Source organism: Bos javanicus, chromosome 3 (assembly GCF_032452875.1).
Source record: "Bos javanicus breed banteng chromosome 3, ARS-OSU_banteng_1.0, whole genome shotgun sequence".
Classification (NCBI taxonomy): Eukaryota; Metazoa; Chordata; class Mammalia; order Artiodactyla; family Bovidae; genus Bos; species Bos javanicus.
This window is the reverse complement of record NC_083870.1, coordinates 93,211,355-93,228,853: the sequence shown is the minus strand read 5'-3', so window position 1 is coordinate 93,228,853 and position 17,499 is coordinate 93,211,355. Positions and strand designations below refer to the sequence as shown.

At 48.6% G+C, this 17,499-nt stretch overlaps 1 protein-coding gene across 15 annotated transcripts in view; it reads right to left on the bottom strand.

The window, feature by feature from the left end:
• LRP8 (LDL receptor related protein 8) overlaps nucleotides 1-17,499 on the bottom strand; it is a 78,176-nt gene that overhangs the window by 5,283 nt on the left and 55,394 nt on the right. For 13 of the 15 annotated variants that reach the window (XM_061411906.1, XM_061411902.1, XM_061411903.1 and 10 more), the window contains 9 exons: nucleotides 15,970-16,144; nucleotides 13,775-14,002; nucleotides 11,241-11,359; nucleotides 10,865-11,004; nucleotides 9,227-9,368; nucleotides 8,106-8,258; nucleotides 7,011-7,235; nucleotides 4,913-4,981; nucleotides 960-1,132 (listed from right to left, as the gene is read on the bottom strand). In XM_061411906.1, coding sequence (XP_061267890.1) covers nucleotides 960-1,132; nucleotides 4,913-4,981; nucleotides 7,011-7,235; nucleotides 8,106-8,258; nucleotides 9,227-9,368; nucleotides 10,865-11,004; nucleotides 11,241-11,359; nucleotides 13,775-14,002; nucleotides 15,970-16,144 — 1,424 coding nt within the window. The remainder of the gene's footprint in view (nucleotides 1-959; nucleotides 1,133-4,912; nucleotides 4,982-7,010; nucleotides 7,236-8,105; nucleotides 8,259-9,226; nucleotides 9,369-10,864; nucleotides 11,005-11,240; nucleotides 11,360-13,774; nucleotides 14,003-15,969; nucleotides 16,145-17,499) is intronic. The other 2 variants (XM_061411912.1, XM_061411917.1) reach the window with 1 other exon arrangement.

Here is a 17,499-nt window from a genome sequence, read left to right as displayed (position 1 = left end):
CAGGGGGATGGACTGGATGACCTATGAGGTCACACTCAGCCCCGACTCGGCTATACAACCATGACATCTGCTTCAGCCACTGTGTGGTCCTCGCTCCCCCAACAAGCCATGCCCTGCTGTGCCTCTCGGCCTCTGCATGTGCTTCTTTCTGAAATGTCATTTTCCCCCTTCTCTACATGGAAAACTACTATTAATCTTTCAAGGACACAGTTCATCTGTCACCTCCTCTGTGAGGCATTCCTGCCTGATTTCTCAAACAGCATTAACAGCTCCTTTTTGGATACTTCCATAGCATTGGTTCAACAAATATTTACTGGGAGCCAGCTATGCTGTGCTAGGTACCAGGGAAATATTAATCAGACAATCCTGCCCTCAAGGAGCTCACAGTCTAGTGGGGAGACCAATGAGTATAAAGGCAAGCAGACTGCAGTGTGACATGTGTTGTGATGGAGAGAGGCAGTGGGAGAAAAAGAAACCAGGGAAGGCTTCTTAGAAGAGGAGGCCCCTGGGCTTCCACCATGGCACTTAGCACACAGCTGTTCAATAGCAAGTGACTCTTAACTCCCCCACCAGCTCCCCGGAAGCAAGTACATCCCTTCTTAACTTTTGGACACTTGGTATCTAATGTGGCACTTGGCACATAACTGGTGTACAGTGCTTACTGAAATGAATGTGTTTGAACTGAACGACCACAGTTACCCTTCTAGGCCACAGGTTCTGAAAACTTGCTCAGCACAAAGACAGGCCTCTTTACTCCAGGAAGAGCTTCTAGGTACAAGGTGGTTCTGATACCCTTCTACCCCAACCACCTGCCCCAGCATTTCTGTGTCCCCAGGGCCTAGAACAATGCCTGGCACATGGTTCGTTCTTGATAAATGTCTAAAGGAGGGAGGGAGGGAGGGAGAGGGGAAGGAAGGAAAGGAAGGAAGGAAGGAATCCTTCCTGCAAGGAATACTTACTGCTGGGTAGACATGGCCAATCTGAGCAGTCCTCCCTATGTGCAGCTCATCCTCCTCCTCCTCTTCGGTTGTTTTCCTGTACACTGGATTGTCGAAATTCATGCTTTTGGTATTCTTCCGCTTCCAGTTTCTCCAGATCAGGTAGCCACTCATGCACAGCAGGGCTATGACCACTGGAGGAGGAGACACATCACACTGGGTATATCCAGCAGGCTCCAGCCCGCTGCCCAGACGTCAGTGCGTTTCTTGTCACCACTCCTACTTGACTGCCCCTTGTTCCTCAGGCTCTGTTTCTGCATATTCTTTTTCTGCTGTTGGGAGGCCCTTCTTTTAGCTCTTCCTTCATTAACTGCTCACCCTTCAAGACCCAGCTCAAATGCTCTCAACATCCCATGGTGCAGTCAGGTTTTCCCTCACATGTGTTTCTAGACCACAATGTTGTACTTTCTGTGCATCCTCAGCTAGACTGAGCTCTTTGAGGGCAGCAGCTGTGTCTTCTTTCTCTCTCTATGCCCAGTGCCCAGCACTGAGTAGGTACTCAGTCACATGCTGAGTAACTGAGTGAATTTCTTCACCACATTCTTGCTGCTTCCCTAGATTTCTCTAAGGAAACCATTCTCTCCCAAAATTGGAGAGGGGAGGCTAGGGTGGGGTGGGGTGCTTCTTCCCAAAGCTGGGTCTCTGCAAGAAGGGGAGCATCTCTAGAAGGGGGCACAGCAGGGAAACACAGGCTCTGAGTTAAAACAAATGGTATACTAATGAGTGAAGGAGGAAATTCTCAAATAGAGCTGGGCAAAAATGAGGCAAGCAGATTCATAAGATAGTAAGCGGTCACCCTGAGTGAGTACTCAAGTGAGGCTGGATGACAGCCATCCAGGGTGCTATAGAGGGATTTCCACTTTGGTAAGATTATTATAATCAATAATAATGATACCCATAAAGACAGGAACAGGGCAAGGATGCCTGCTATCGCTGCTAGTATTTGTTATCCCAGTAAGACCAGACAAAGAATTGAAAGGCATGCATGGGAAAGAGAGAAACCAAACTATCATAAACAGATATTGTAAGTTTGGAAAATCTTAGAAAAGCAGATGAAAAACTATTGGAAATAATTTTAGTTCCTCAAGAATCAACATAAAAAATTGGGGCTTCCCTGGTGGTTCAGTGGTTAAGATTCTGCGCTTCCACTGCAGGGGCCATGGGTTCAATCCCAGGTTGGGGAAGTTCTACCATGCCATACACTGTGGCCAAAAAAAAAAACCCCAAACAAATCAATAGCTTTCTTATTAATCAGCAATAATCAATTAGAAAATGGATATAATAAGAACACATTCATAACAACCCAACAAAAAACTATAAAATACTTGGGATAACCCAGTAGGAATGTGTAAGCCCTATGTGATTTATACAATTCTACTGAAGCCCATAAAAGAAGGTTCAAATAAATAGGGAGATGTGTCATGTTCCTCAATGGGAAGGTTCAATGCTACAAAAATGTAAATTCCCCCCATGTCAATTTATACACCCAAAGTGTAAGATTTCATCATATTTTTTATAGAATTAACAAGATGATTCTAAAGTTTACCTAGAAGAGAAATTGAATAAAAACAGCTAAGAAAATGTTGTGAGACTAATAATGCCCTATTAGATATTAAAACATATCACAAATGTGCTTCTAGTAACTAGGAATGGTATATAGAAATTGGTGGAGGAGAATAAATAGCCTAGAAGCAGATCAAGGTATGTACACGCATACAGTTTATAATAAAGATGACAATTCAAGTCACAAGGGAAGGATGAACTATTCAATAATGGTCTTGTGAAAACCAGACAGGCATGAGAGAAAAATAGTTAAATCTGTACCTCATGCTGCACTGTAAATTCTGAATAAATTAATAATCAAACACTAAAAATCCTTAAAATATTGATAGTAGAAAAATATATAGGGGATATTTTAATAATTTAGAATGAGGAAGACCTTCCTAAGCAGGACACAAAACCCATGAGACTTGTGATATGATATGATACTTCAAAATTTTAATTTATGCATGGCAAAAGAGACCATCAACAAATTTTAAAAATCATGTATGGGAGAAATGATTTATAACATATATTACAAAGGTTTAACATTTATTATGTATCAAAATTTCTATACATAAGTAAGAACAAGACAGAATCAATAGAAACATAAGAAAAGACCATGAATAGCCAATTCATAAAGGATGAAATGTAAATGGCCAATACATTTATGAAAATATGTTCTACCTCACAGGGAAGTATCAGGGAAAGAATATTCGTCTTTCACCCCTCAGATTAGCAGAAATTGAAAATAATGGTTATATTAGGGAAGGTTACCTCTGGGAAACAGCACATGCATGTTCTTCTATAGACCGGAGGATGGCAGGAAAGGGGTTGATTTCTTTTTCACTACATAATGCTGAGTATTTTCCACTCACTGCACTCAAAATGAGCCTGGCTCTCACCATCACCTTTACTGATGAACCTTTCAAGACCAATTCACATGCCACCTTCTCCAGAAGTGCCTACTCCCCCTTTCCTCCACAGAGGGTCATGCCTCTATCATGGCACTTATAATATGCAGTAACTCCTCTCCTGTATTACCTTTTTAATGATTAAGTCTGATTAAAGACTAAAGGCTCTTAAAAGTCGTTAATCTTTTCCTTCCTTGAATCCTTGGTACCTCGCACAGTCCCTTGCATGGTGTTGAAGTTTTTAAAACATTCACTCACTAACTCGCCACAATACTGGGGATTCCCAGATTAAAGGGCAAAGTCCTTATCCTTGAGATACTCATAGGCAAGTAAGGGAGATAAACCTACAAATGGACAATCACAATGCAAAGATCCGACCAAGAGAAAAGACTGGCATGAGAGACAGGATGTGCAGCATACCAAGTGAACATCCAGGTAAGAATGAATCATCCCACAGGGCTCTCTGTGAGGTTTAAACAAATGTTCATCCTGGCCATGTTCCACATCCACCCCACTCCCGCCCTCCCATGCCATGTCCCATGGCTTTGATTATGCTCAAGAACCATGTCATACTTATTTTTAACCACCTTCCCTCCCCTTATCACAGAATCTGGTACATCACAGCTGCTTGATGTGAAAGGGAAAGTCACTCAGTCATGGCCAACTCTTTGTGACCCCATGGACTATACAGTCCTTGGAATTCTCCAGGCCAGAACACTGGAGTAGACAGCCATTTCCTTCTCCAGGGGATCTACCCAACCCAGGAATCAAACTGGGGTCTTCTGCACTGCAGGCAGATTCTTTACCAGCTGAGCTACCAGGGAAGCCCTAGCTGCTTGATAGGCCTTTCCATGTGGCTCAGTGGTAAAGAATCCACCTGCCAATGCAGGAGACACGGGTTCAATCGCTAGGTTGAGAAGATGGCAAACTACACCAGTATTCATGCCTGGAAAATCCCATGAACACAGTTGTTTGATAATGTTTGTTGAAAGCCAAACAGAAAGAATGCAAGATAGCATGATCTACCAAAGGAATGGCAAGTAGCTCTACTAATATTTTTCAGTGTATTACTTTTGTCCTACTCATTAATTCAACGAGTTTGTTATTTCCTCCCATATGCCAGATACTGCTAGGAGCTGGGGAGAGTGGGAGCAAGAGAGACACCAGGCCTGTCCTCATGGAGCTTACCATCTGGCTGGCTTACATGGCTGGCATGTAGAGTGTCAGTGAGGGATAATGGGGGAAATATTTGGATAGTTGTTTGGGGCTAGGTCCTAAAGGGCCGTGGGTGCCAAGCTAAGAAACCAGACTACACCAGGACTAGGGGGTGAGCAGAAAGGCTTCCAGGGCAGAAAAGTCAACGAGAGGTCAGTGTGCTGAGTGCTCTGTCCTTCTAACGACTTTTCCCAAACCCTGGGCAGGGTTTCTCTTTTCTCCCCAGGGATTTGGGGCCACACTCACCCATGGGCACGATGATCCCAATGACAGCAGCTGTGACTGTGGAGCCCATCTTTCCATCTTCATTCCCATCTGCAAAACACAGACATTTGCAGGATGATGCTCTATCACTGTGAGCCCAAGTCTTTCCTCGCTGGCCTCATGCAGTAAAAACTACCCAACTGCTGCTTGTCCCCGTTCCAAAATGATGGTCCTACTCAATGCTTAATAATTTAGTCTTTCCAGATCTTATCAGGACACAGGTCATCTCCATTTCACAGATGAGGAAATTGAGTCTTATGGGAGTTTGGGGCAGTCTCAAAGTGGCAAAGCTGGGGCTCAAAGCCAGGACTTGTGACCTAAATCCCTTACCCCTTTCCATAGTGTTTGGGTGGCAGGAAGCTCGGGGCTGAACCCTTAGGTCTTTATGCTGTTGATGCTTGGGGCAACTGCCTCTTTCAGCCAATATCTGTTGCCTTATGTCTCCCTATTTCCACCTGAAATAGAAATCCTGTCTGCAGTACTGTCTGCATTATCAAAATGAGACACAATATAGCTTAGTAGAATCCAGAATACAGGCTTCTTGGTCAGACTTCTAGGGTTCAAATCCTGGCTCTATTCACTCCTTCTGTGACCTTGGGCAAGTTGTTGTATGTCATAAATATCATATTTCTTTACCTTTAAAAGGAGGATAATTATATACCTACTTCCTAGGGATATTGTGAAGATTAAATGAGACAATTCATGTAAAGTGCTTACTTAGCACAGTGCCTGACACAGCCTTACCAAGTTCAAAGAGGTCAGAGAGTGGGGTAGGAGTTCTTGTGAGGCCTAAATAGGGCAGATAAAAGCAGATTCTAAACTGAAAAGTGCTTGGAAATGGTACTATGTAGTTTTAAAAGTAAGTTGTGCCATCTTTTCCACTCTTACACTCATCTTCATTATAATATCTGTATAGAATTTTTTAGCTTAAAAAGCAGTTTTCCCTTGTATACTCATGATAGCCCTCTGAGGTGTGAGATGAACCATCACCCACATTTACTCCTAGACCGGAGATGACTGTCCCCTGGCAACGGCCAGATGCCATCCTCTCAGCAGGTCTACTTCTCCAAGTTACTCTAAGGGAACCTAACTATTAAGGGGAGAAAGAGTGCACTGTTTACAAAGTTTTCTGTGGAAATGCCGCTCTCTTCTCCCCCTGGGTCCTGAGAAAACACAGGACAGTGATATTAAAGCCTAGAGTGTGATGAAGCCAGTGGGGAGACCCCTTGGTCAGAGCTCTGCCCAGATAAGAGGAACTGGACTTTACACAGCTTCCATCTGCCTCTCTGAACTCCAGGGTAAGCACTCAACTCTGAAAATCCCACTCTGGACCACGATGGGCCCGATTAGAAAGATGCTGCCAAGCTGCGTAGTTTCTGGGCCATGCACATGTGGGAAAAAATTTAAAAGATAGTTTATCCTCTTAAATGAACTCCCCCCAGCAGGTAACTCAATTTAAAAGGTATTCACTGGTTAATGAGACAGAACATTTCTAGCAGCGACAATTACGGCTCCTAATGATTTAATAAGTGGTGAACTTATCCCAGGGTTTGCAGAGAGGCATGAGCAAGCCATAGTTATGGATATGACTACCTGGGGAACCTACCTACCTGGGGAACCTTTCAGAACCTCGGTTCTCAAAGAACTGAGACCAGGGCTTTTGAAGTTTAAGTTTCTGAATCTGAGGGTCATGCCCTCATACTCGTCAATAGCGTGTGACATAGACACACCACCGGAGTCAGCAGAGGCTGTGTGCACAAGCTCTTCTGTTCACATGGCCTCCTCTGTCTCTCATCGTAACTTGCAAATCAGGTAGGGAAGGGTTATTATTATCCCACTTGGTAGGTGAGAAAACAGGCTCAGAGACAAGAAGTAGCTTCCCTCAAGACCCTCTATGAGGCAGGAGCACCTGTGACTCCAAATTGCAGGCTGGTGCGCTACATCCCCCTGCTTCCTCCCTGCTGATAAGCCAACACTAAAGTCTGGTATGATCTCTTCTTCCCACAGATCCTCCCACCCTGGCTTCCCTAGGACCCCGCCCTCCCCATGTCATGCAAGAAGGCAGAACTCATTTCCTTACAGTGTTGGGAGTGGTTGCTGGTTGCAGGGCTTGGGGTAGACGGGCTGATGCTGGGAGCCCTGGGGACACTAACTGAGCTTGGGACCGCGGTGGCCAGGCTCGGTGTCTCTGTGCTGTGGTTCTGGTAGGTGGGGCTGTGGTTGGTGGTCCCAGGGGCTCTGGTGGTGTCGGCTAGTGTCCTCGCTGTGGTAGAGGCTAACGTCGTAGTTGAGGTAGACTGAGGTGCTGAAGGGGAAATACCATGAAGATCACTTGGACAGAGAACTTTGCTGTTTTAGTGCCTAAATTATTGCTCTATAAATATACTCGATGAAGTATAAACTCATCCTCATGGCTCAACTCAAATGCCCTCTCTAGTCCTCCTGAATGGGCTACGATCTTTTCTTTAGCTGAATGACAAGCACCTTATCTGTTTATACTGCGCCTTGATTTGATAAAGATGAGTTATTAAAACAGTGCTGTCAGATTAGGTGTGGGAAAGGTCACTATAAAAGAATGGGAGGAGTGGAAATCGAGAAGGACTTTTTTTTTGATACATGTATACTGTTATATTACTAGGTTCAAATTCTCACTCAACTATAAACAATTGAACCTGGAAATCATAAATGATGCAGCAGACCTATGCTCAAACAAAAGGCCGTGTATCTTCATTGAGACTGGGGAATGAATAGGATTTATATGATTGAAGTATTCACTGTTAGTCCCAATCATATCACAAAAGGACTTTTGGTAGTGTGTGAAGTTCTGGGTGAGAAACAGGCAAGATTATAGTCACTTGCATACAAATAGTAACTGAAGCCATGGGGATAAAGGGTTCTTAATTTGAGGTCTTCAAGGGGTTCTGGATCCCCCTGAAGCTGAATTTAAAATGCTGTGTGTATATGTGCATCTTTCTTGGAAGCGAGAAGAGTCAGCCTTGGAGGGACCCTACAGGACACCGGAACTCAGGGTAGGTAATGAAGAGGCTACAAAGGCAAAAAGCAGCCAGAGAACATGGAGGAATCCAGGGACGCACAGTTTCCCAGAAGTCAAGGAAGACTTCAGCAGATGGGTCTGCCATTCCCAGGGACCAGCCCTCCCGGTAGCTCTGCTCACCTCGGTAGCACCTCTTCATGTCAGGGCCCAGCCACATTGTGTCAGGACAGGCACACGTGTACTTGGGGGAGTGGCTGGAGATCTGAGGAGCAGGAAGGCACAGGTACTCACAGCCTCCATTGGGCTGGGCACTCAGCTCACAGGCATCTGCAGCTATGGGCACAGAGAGAGATGGCGAGAGAGAGCGTCAGGGCACAGATGGGAAATGCCAGGTTCCCCGTCCTCCCAGGGATGAGGCCCTACCCACTCAGCTCAATCAAAACACTTTTTCTGCTACTTCGGTCGAGCACCTTCCACCACTGGACCTGCTGTTTTATCCCCACGTTCGTTTAATGCTGACGACAACTCTGAGGGCTGGGTGTTATGCCCAGACTGACCAAAAAAAAAAAAAAGACTGCTTAAAAAGAACAAACTTGTCAACGCTGTACCTCTTGTAATTTTGGAGACAATTTAAACTCAGGTCTGTTGGACTCCAGAGACCATGTTTTTTTCCTCCCTATGCCACATCTCTTTCTTCTTTAAATTTCTAGATCTAGAATCAGGCACCAACCTGATTTCCTTACCCGCTTTCCCCCACCTTCACCCTCTCTGTTACAGTTAGACTGAGGATACCCTAGTGACAGAGGCGGGAACAACCTAATGGTAGGATTCTTGGCTTTTGTTCCCAACCAGCCAGCTGACTTACTGACGGCCCTAGGATACATTACTTTATACCATTGCCAAGTATGAACAAATGACAGATGAGAAGCAATGGGCTTCTTCACGGCCAAAGTTGCTCTGGAATCAGACAGATCTAGGTTTAGGGTTAGCTCTACGATCTGCCGACGTTATTTTACCTCTCCACTACAGTTTCTCAGCGGTTAAATGAGAACAGTAATTGCCATACTTTGTAAGACTGACAAAAATGGGACATTTGTATGTTCACTTATTTATACCCAGCCTTAGTTCACCAAGAGTGTGAGGCAAATGAAATAAAATATGTGACAGCTAAGCAGTTCACCAATGAGAGGGACTGTCAGCACTGCCTCAGGGGGTGCTGGGATGTGACATGAATGTGAACGCAGCCTGCCTATTGGATGGAGAGGATGTAGGCAGGGGACCTAGGACTGGGGAAGGCTCACCTCTTGGCTGCTTCAGCTCATGGAAGATGACTATATCATGTGGGTTGTTGAGGTTCTCAGCTAGGACGGAGATTTCCAGGCCATTGAGCCGATTTGCACTGAAAATGGCCTCATTCTCCAGGTCCGTCCAGAACACCTTGTCCTGTGGGGTACAGATACAGAGAATGGCCGAGAGCCTAAACCCATGACCTCTGTCTGAGGGCTCAGGCCCAAACCACAATCACCAGAACTGCTCCGGCATTTCCCCTGAGGTCTCCTGTCCACGGATTCGTGGTGGGACTCTCAGCTCTAACCTGTGGCATACGCTGTGGTTTCCTTCTGTCTCAGAGGGTTACTCAGTGATTCTGTGCTTTGGCCTAAAGGCTGCTCATTAACACTGAGCTAGTCCTGCTTCTTGGAGTTCAGCAGAACCAGGGTTGGGTTGGGTCTCTTTAGCTATTACCATCGCTAGGGCCCGGGACCAAGATCAGAGAGGATGTGTGGTTTAGTGAGTATTATCCCTACAGGGCCTCCTCCTGCAGCCTCTGGGTGTACACGCGTGTGCATTCAATGGTTAGTCCACACAAGCCTAGATGTGCATATGTAGACAAATTCACATTTACAGTTACAACCATGCACTCTGTGCAGACCTAGACACAAGCCCACATGCTCATCTACATACCCAAAGGCACACTTGAACCTAAATGAGCACTTGTCTAATTATTGGTATACACGTTTACATTCACAAGCACTAGCACATACAGGAATGCACATGTTTTAACAGATGCATTTATGTATACACATGCACATCCACATACATGCCACATATATGCACAAGTACAAACACATGTGTCTGAACACACCTGTCTTTTGAAGCAGAGGCTGGACGTGGGAGGTGGAGCTTTGCCCACAGTTTCAGAGCTGTGCTGGGTGATGTTGCTCCAAGCAAACACTACCCACACCCACCATGGGCCAGTGTCCCCTTGCTTCCCCTCCCCCTGATGGCAGAGCAAGTTATGGGGAAGAGGTATGTGTGTACAAGAACTTGATTGGTTCTGGCTTCCTTATTCCCCAAGGAGAAAGGTTGTCAGGGTCAGAACACAGGAAGGTCTTGCCTCTTCACTCTTCCATGAGCTTCTTTTTTGTTGCTGTGGGGTGTTTTTTTTTTTTTTTTGGGGGGGGGTGGGGCGGGAGGGGTCTTTTTTTCTTGAGGGTTAGGATGATGCCTGGTTCACCCCTATGACCCCAGGATCCAGCAAAAGTGAGTGCGAGTGGTTGAATTGAATAGCATCTATCAGGCCATTTCCAATAGTAAACGATACTAAGGAAATGTACATTCCTCCTCCTCCCTTTATTGGGCACCTTCTGTATATGTGGGTACAGTGCTGGGTGCTGAGGGCACAAGGTCTAGCAACTTACCTATGAGAAGTGCTCTCGGGGAAGGGCCTTGGGGAGGAAGCACAGGAGAGGCTGCCAGGTGGACAAGGGACTGCAAAGCCTCTGTTTGCAGGCAGCTCACATATTGCATACAGACGAGCCAATTGGCTTCCCTGTCCCTTTGTTTCCACCTGGACGAGTCTCAGGGAGTCGTCCTGTGTGAACAGCCTTTCCTAGGCTCCAGCTTCCTGAAGGAGCCTTGCCTCCCCTCTCGGGGCTCACCTCAAACACAGCTATCCCAAAAGGGTGGCTCAAGAAGTCAGGGGAGGAAATCAGCATCTTCCTGTTGCCTCCACTGAAGTCAATGCTGGACAGCTGGTGCAGCTTGGAGTCCACCCAGTACAAGCGCTGGTTCAGCAAATCTTGGGGAGGAAAAGGACGAGGGGATCAGTTGCTGAGCCTGCGACTGCAGCCTGGACCTTGGCTCCTTTGTGCCCCTTCCCTGCCCACATCTCCAGGCCAGGCCTCAGGAGGAGGCCAGCCCAGGGAAACCATCAGGAAACATAGGCACTGGCTCTAAGAGGGGATGTGGAGATGAGACCCACGGAGCTCTAGGCAGTGGTCAGTGTCAGGCACTACAACAGAAGGCAGGGCTCACCCAGGGTGATTCCGTTGGGCCACTCAATACCATCCGATACCAGTGTCTGCCGGCCCACGCCGTTGAGCCCGGACTTCTCAATCTTGGCCTGGAACCCCCAGTCAGACCAATACATGAACCTAGAGGAGAGAAAACCCAGCTGAGCTTCTTGACAGGGAACGTGACTGGGGTGGTCTGGCTCACAAGGACTCAACGGCCCGCTGGATCATGCTTAGTGGGGACTGGAAGCAGACCTCTAGAGTTCATGGGAACATCCAGTCTTAGAACTGACAGGTGAGCTGGTTTCAGGTGCATTACACAATGATTCAGTATTTGTATATATTGCAAAACGACTGCTGTAATAAGCCAGTTCACATCCAGCACCACACATAGCTACAGTGGTTTTTCTTGTGATGAGGACTTTTAAGATCTACCACTCTCCAGTTTTTAAACTTCATGATGGCTTCTCCTATTGACCTTAAAATCAGATCCCAAATCCTTACCACAGCTGACAAAGCTCTGCACGACCAGGGCCCTGCCTACCTCTCTGGCTATTTCTCCTAGCACCATTGCCCACCTTCCTTACAAACCTCACAGCTGCCCCACAGGGCTTCTCTTAGGTCCTTCAGGGCACCAAGGCCTTCATGGAGCCTTCGCTCCCACTCTTTTCCCATTTACAATGTCTTTTCAGTAGAGAATCTTCCTCTGTTAGGAAGTAGGTTCTTCCTTCCCCTCCAAGTAAGTAGGTTCTCCCTGTTATCTTCTCTTAAAGCACCCCGTTCTTCCCTTCTGCAGCGCTCACACCATTGTTGATTTTTGTAGGCTTTCTGGCGTGTGGTGTGTTTGTTTGCTGTCTGTTTCCCCACTAGTCTACAAGCTCCACTAAGGGAGGGTCCCTCATCTGCGTTAGTCCTCACTTTATGCCTGGCAGGTGGTTTGTGTGTGATATAGGTCTTCATTTACTATTTGTTGAACAAACTAGTGTTTTCATTCTAGCCTCACAATTACCCCAGAAGGGTATCATTACTAGTCCCATTTACAGATGAATAAATTGTGGCTCAGAGGGGCTGACTTTCCTAAGATCACGATGTGAACAAGCAGAGAAACCAGGCTTCAAATTTAAGTTGAAATTCAAGCCTGCATGCTTAACCCTCCCCATAATGCCTCTGCTGAAGCCTGGTGTCCAGCCAAGCTGGCTCCAGGCTAAAGGGCCGAGTGATTGTTCTGGATCCCTTCCATTTGCTGCTCTGAATCCCATCGCCATTCTGCTCTGTACAGCAAAAGGCTGGTGCACGTGGAAACCACATCAATGGGCTTGACTCCCTAGCTGTCTGGCTTCCAGTTGGATTCAGCAAAATATTGGAGGGGGAAGAGGACAGACTGAGGTCAGGATGTCTATTCCCCTGACTCTCCCACACAAAGCTGACTCCAACTGGCTCATGCTCTAAAGGTTTAACCGGCCTCAAATTATCTTCATCTGAGTGTGCAGTGGGTTTCCTGCTGGGACCCTGGCAGATCCACAATGGACTAGGGATGGGCTGGGTGTAACCACATGGTTTGGGGGACATGGCAGGTACAGCCCCAGGTCTGTATGACAGCAGACCGGGAACAGGGTTGAGGTGGGGTTAAATGAGATGACTCAGTGTCTGCAGAATGCCTGGGACTGTGCTGGGTGCACCTGTGTGTGCCGAGTAAATGGCAGCTGTCAGTCACTTCCCAAGGCCACACACACCCTCTCGGGTGGCCAGCCCCAACCCCAGCTGCCCGACTGGAAGAAGAGGGTTCTCTTATCGCTGCTTAACAATTAAGGAAACAGCAGAAGGAGGAAGCTGGTGATTCTGGCAAGCAATAGGATGCAGCTGATTAAAAACCATGCCATCTCAGGACATCACTACTGAGGAAGGGAGGGAGTCCTGCTCTGTTCAGAATCCCTACTCCCAGTACAGAGGCATGGCCAGAGCAGGTCAGCCTGGGTAATGAGGGGCCCGGAGACTGTGGGCAACATGGGTGGGGATGGAGGTGGGCAGCCTGGAGCAGAGTAGACCCTGTAATTTTGTTCCTCAAATCTCTCTGGCTGTCTGGAAGGGCAGGGAGGAGACAGCCAGAGGTAACCCCAGAGGCCAATCAGAGAGATTTGGGAATGTGAGAAACAAACAAAGATCACTTTCCAATGGGCAGAGCTGCCCCCTACTCAAACAGGCTGTGTGGGATGTAATGGGCTCCTGTCTCTGGGAGTATGAGCACCTACCAGATGCCCACCTGCAGCGCATGGCAACCTGAGGGAAGACGTCCTGCCCCAGGAATATCTACAGTCTCCAGTGCCCTGAGATGCTCAGTTCTGTGATATGATGAGTATCCCAGTCCTGGGAGTGCCCTGACAGCCAGTGCACAAGGACCCCTGGTCAGGCGCTCATAGGCTGAGGGGCCCGCAGGGACTCTCTCCCCCATTGCCTGTGTCTGGGTGGCCCAGGGCCTTCCGAAGCCCTCGAGATAGCTCTGGTGACAGACGTGTGCAGACTGAGCGCCCAGCACAGTCTGGGGGTGGGAACACTCACCCTTGCAGGGGGTCGACGGCAATGGCCCGGGGTTCGCTGAGGTTACGGCTGAAGAGAGTACATCGGCGTTTGCCGTCAACTGTGGCCACGGAGATGGTCTTGTTGCCAGAGTCGGTCCAGTAGATGTGCTTGTGGACCCAGTCCACCGCCAGGCCCTCAGGAGAGTGCAGCTGCTCGTCAATGAGGACATCCTGCTCCACGGGGTTGCTGGCTTTGTCCATGTAGGCGCTAGGAGCAACCAGGGCTGGCGTGGGCAGGCGTGCCACCGCTGGGGCCCGTCTGCAGCTGCCCTTCCCCTCTCTTCCCTCTGGGCCATGGCAGTGCACCAGAGAGGAGCTTGGCTCAGTTCCATTCAATGGGTTCTCTGGGCCACCAGGGTAAGGACACAAGCTCGAGTCAGCCACAGTCTCTGGCCTGAAGGAGCTCAGTTTAGAAGGGACAGAAATTTATAGCCCAATAATTACACCAATACTCTGTGATTACGGAAAGTATCAGAGGCTGTACCAGCAGAGAAATGGAAACTACATCACCCTGGGGGGCTGGAGGAGGCCTTGTGGTTGAGCCCTGAAGGATCTGTTCACCAGCAACACAAGGAACAGACAGGTCGGGTTAGAGTCAGCATGTGCAGATGCCAAAGCACGTGTTCTGAAACACTGAGAGAGCCAGCGGGCAGGGGTGGAAGGGGTAAGTGAGGGTGTGAGACGGGGAGTAGGTAGAAGGGGCCACCTCCTGATGGCCCTCGAATATGCGCTAAGGGTAAAACTGAACAGGTCAGAGGACATGGCCAGACAGGGGAGTTAGATCACTGTGGCACGTGCAGAGTACGAAAGGGTTTGGAGCGGGAGGGGATAAAGGCAGGGAGACCAGTTAGGAGGCTGTGAGCACGTCCAAGTGAGAGACGAAGAGGGTCTGCAGAAGGGCTGAGGCAGTGAGAATAGAGAGAAGGGGCCAAAATACAGCAGACACTCAGGGGGCAACACTAGCAGGGCTTTATGTCTCCCAAACGCTGTTTTCCCCAAGGCTTTCTTCTCCCCAGACCCTCTCTTTGCTCTATTAGTTCCACAGTGCCCATGGCCATCCATGACTCAAATTCTCTGATCTTGACAAGTGTCTAAGTTTCAGACTATAAAGCCAACTGGCCCCCTTTGAATGTCTCATGGACGCCTTGAACGCAACACATCCCAAACTATTCACCCCATTCCCTTCTTCTCAGCCACACTCAGCCTGCCTACCCCACCACCATCTCTCCCCTCCTGGTCCCATCTCAGAGAACGGTACCCAAGTGCCAAGCAAGAAACCGAAACTCTCAAAAATGAACTCTCAAAACAAAAGTGGGAATTCATTTCAACTCTTCCTGCTACAGCCCCACACACAGTCTGTCATCAAATCCTGCCTCTTTCAGTCACAACTGTTGGACACACACTGCTCGAGCTGGTTCTGGGTGTGCGAGTGTGAGTGTGTCTATATGCGCTGGGGTGTGAAGGCACTGGGTTGTCATTGAGAAGCCACTGGCATTGCTTCCATCCATCCATCCCACCACCTGTTCAACAGTCCACCCAGGGCCTGGTCATCGGCAGTCCTGAGTCCAAGTGGATCTCAGGACAAAGAAAGGACATGACTACCAAAGGGGACTTGGGCACGCAGAAGCTCCCAGGAGAGAACTTTCTTGTGTGTGTGAGGAGCCTTCCTGGGAACAGACTGTGATGTGAAGGGCTGGTCTGGGTGTAGTGCAGCCCCCAGACCGGGTCGGAGGTGTCCTGTATACTTTTCCTTCATGATCATCACAAGAGATATCACTGTGTTCTGAGTGGGATCCTCCAGGCAGGCCCAGGTCTGAGTCATCTTTGAGTCCTGAGCATCCAACACACATGTATGTGAGCGGCTCTGAAAATCCCCGCCGAAGCCAGAGGCACCATCCTGTGCCTTGCACTGCCCGACCAGGCCGCCAGAGGTCAGTCAAAGCCCCCATGTGTGGGCCCAAAGGTGCTCTCCCAACAAAGCCCTCAGACTCCGCTGGCCCAGCAGGTGGGGAAGTCCCGGCAGTTCCACGTGCCCTGTGCTCCTGCATCCCCTCCTAAGCCCCAACTCTGTCCTGGGGGAACCTAGGGGCAGAGCGGGTGCAGAGGCCACCGGTCCTCTCCTCCTCTGTCAGGCCCTCTCCACGCCTTGGCTGCAGGAGCCAGGCCTCTGCTCACCTGTAGATCTTGCGGTAGGAGAGGTCACACCAGTAGATGCGATTGGTGGCAACTTCAACGTCCAGCGCCACGACGTTCTTGAGCATGGGGATGAGCCGTGAGTAGTCCCGCTTTACCAGGTCTATCCTCCGCACTTCGTGCCGGTTGGTGAAGATCAGGGATGGGCTTCTGCCAGCTGCCATGCAGGGGGGTTGAGAGGGAAAGAGTCAGCGCAACAGGTGGGGGGGTCTAGAGACCAAGGCTCTGCCACTGGTTTGCTGGGGGACACCTCATCTCCTGTAAAAAGTGGTGGCAACTCCTACCTCACAAGTTAGAGAAATAAGTGAGATAACGGGTACAAAAGCCATAAGATGCAAAGCACCACACATAACAAGAGGGATTTTTTTTTTTATTAGACATAAACTCCCCCAAATCTGAGATGACTCCATTTCCTCTGGCCTGTATGGGAGGTTTTCTGCAGTAACTCCAGCTCCCTGTCCAGCCTCATCACTCACCCCCCTAACACCTTGGTCCCAGCCACCAGGCTATCTGTCATCATCTCCCCATGGCAGAGCTTTGCTGCCTCAGGGCCTTTGCTCAAGCTGTCCTTCTACCTACAGTGCATTTTTCCCCAACAGCTGCCTCCTCTTCTGCTTGGGCCCCACTGCAACATTCAAGAAGGGGCAACATGAATGTTACAAATGAGTTACAAAGATGACTGAGGCTGCAGGATGGAGCACAGACCTCAGGGCTGGTGGTGAGGCTCAAGGGAGGAGATTCAAGGAGGTCATTGTGAGTCTTCAATTTACACAGAGTGTGTTTGGGGACACAGCAAGAGATGAATCTGCAGATGCCAGCAGGGACCCAATCACAAAGGATCCTGTTATCTGGATATGCACTTTATTCTGAGCCAGTAGCTGGGGCAGGATGTGTATAATATGATACAGATCATTCACATGCAAAGGGACAACACACAACTGGTGTATATATAAACTCATTTTCAGACTTAGGATTAGATTTCAGGAAGAACATCAAAGGTTTAACACTCCTGGCAACTCCATGGGGAAGATCACTGTCCCCCAGGCCTAGGAGGGTCTAGAACTTGGCACAGGCCACCACTCCTCCAGCCTGTTTTCAGATGTAACAGGCCACTCTCAGGTATCTGCAGTCTCTGAGCAGAAACACCTATCTCTGGAGCTGCCTGGGCCTTCTCCCAGTCTTGTTTTCCAGCTGACACTTCTGCAGGGCCCCTGGTCCCTGTCACTGCACATCTCTGCCAGGGTAATGTGCTCCTTGGGAGTTGGGAGGGACCAGCACAGAGCCATGTGGGGCCTGGGGCTGAGGGTGTGACCTGTGTGTAGTGATAGAGATCATTTCAAAGCAGGGTGGGGGTGGCAGGGAGGGTATGGGACACAGAGCATGGAAAAATACAGCTCCATGTGCAAGGAGAAAGGAGAAAAGCTGGGTTCAAGGCCAACTCTCCCATTGACAATCTGTGATCTCCTTGCCTGGAAAGTGAAAGTCGCTCAGTCGTGTCTGACTCTTTGCGAC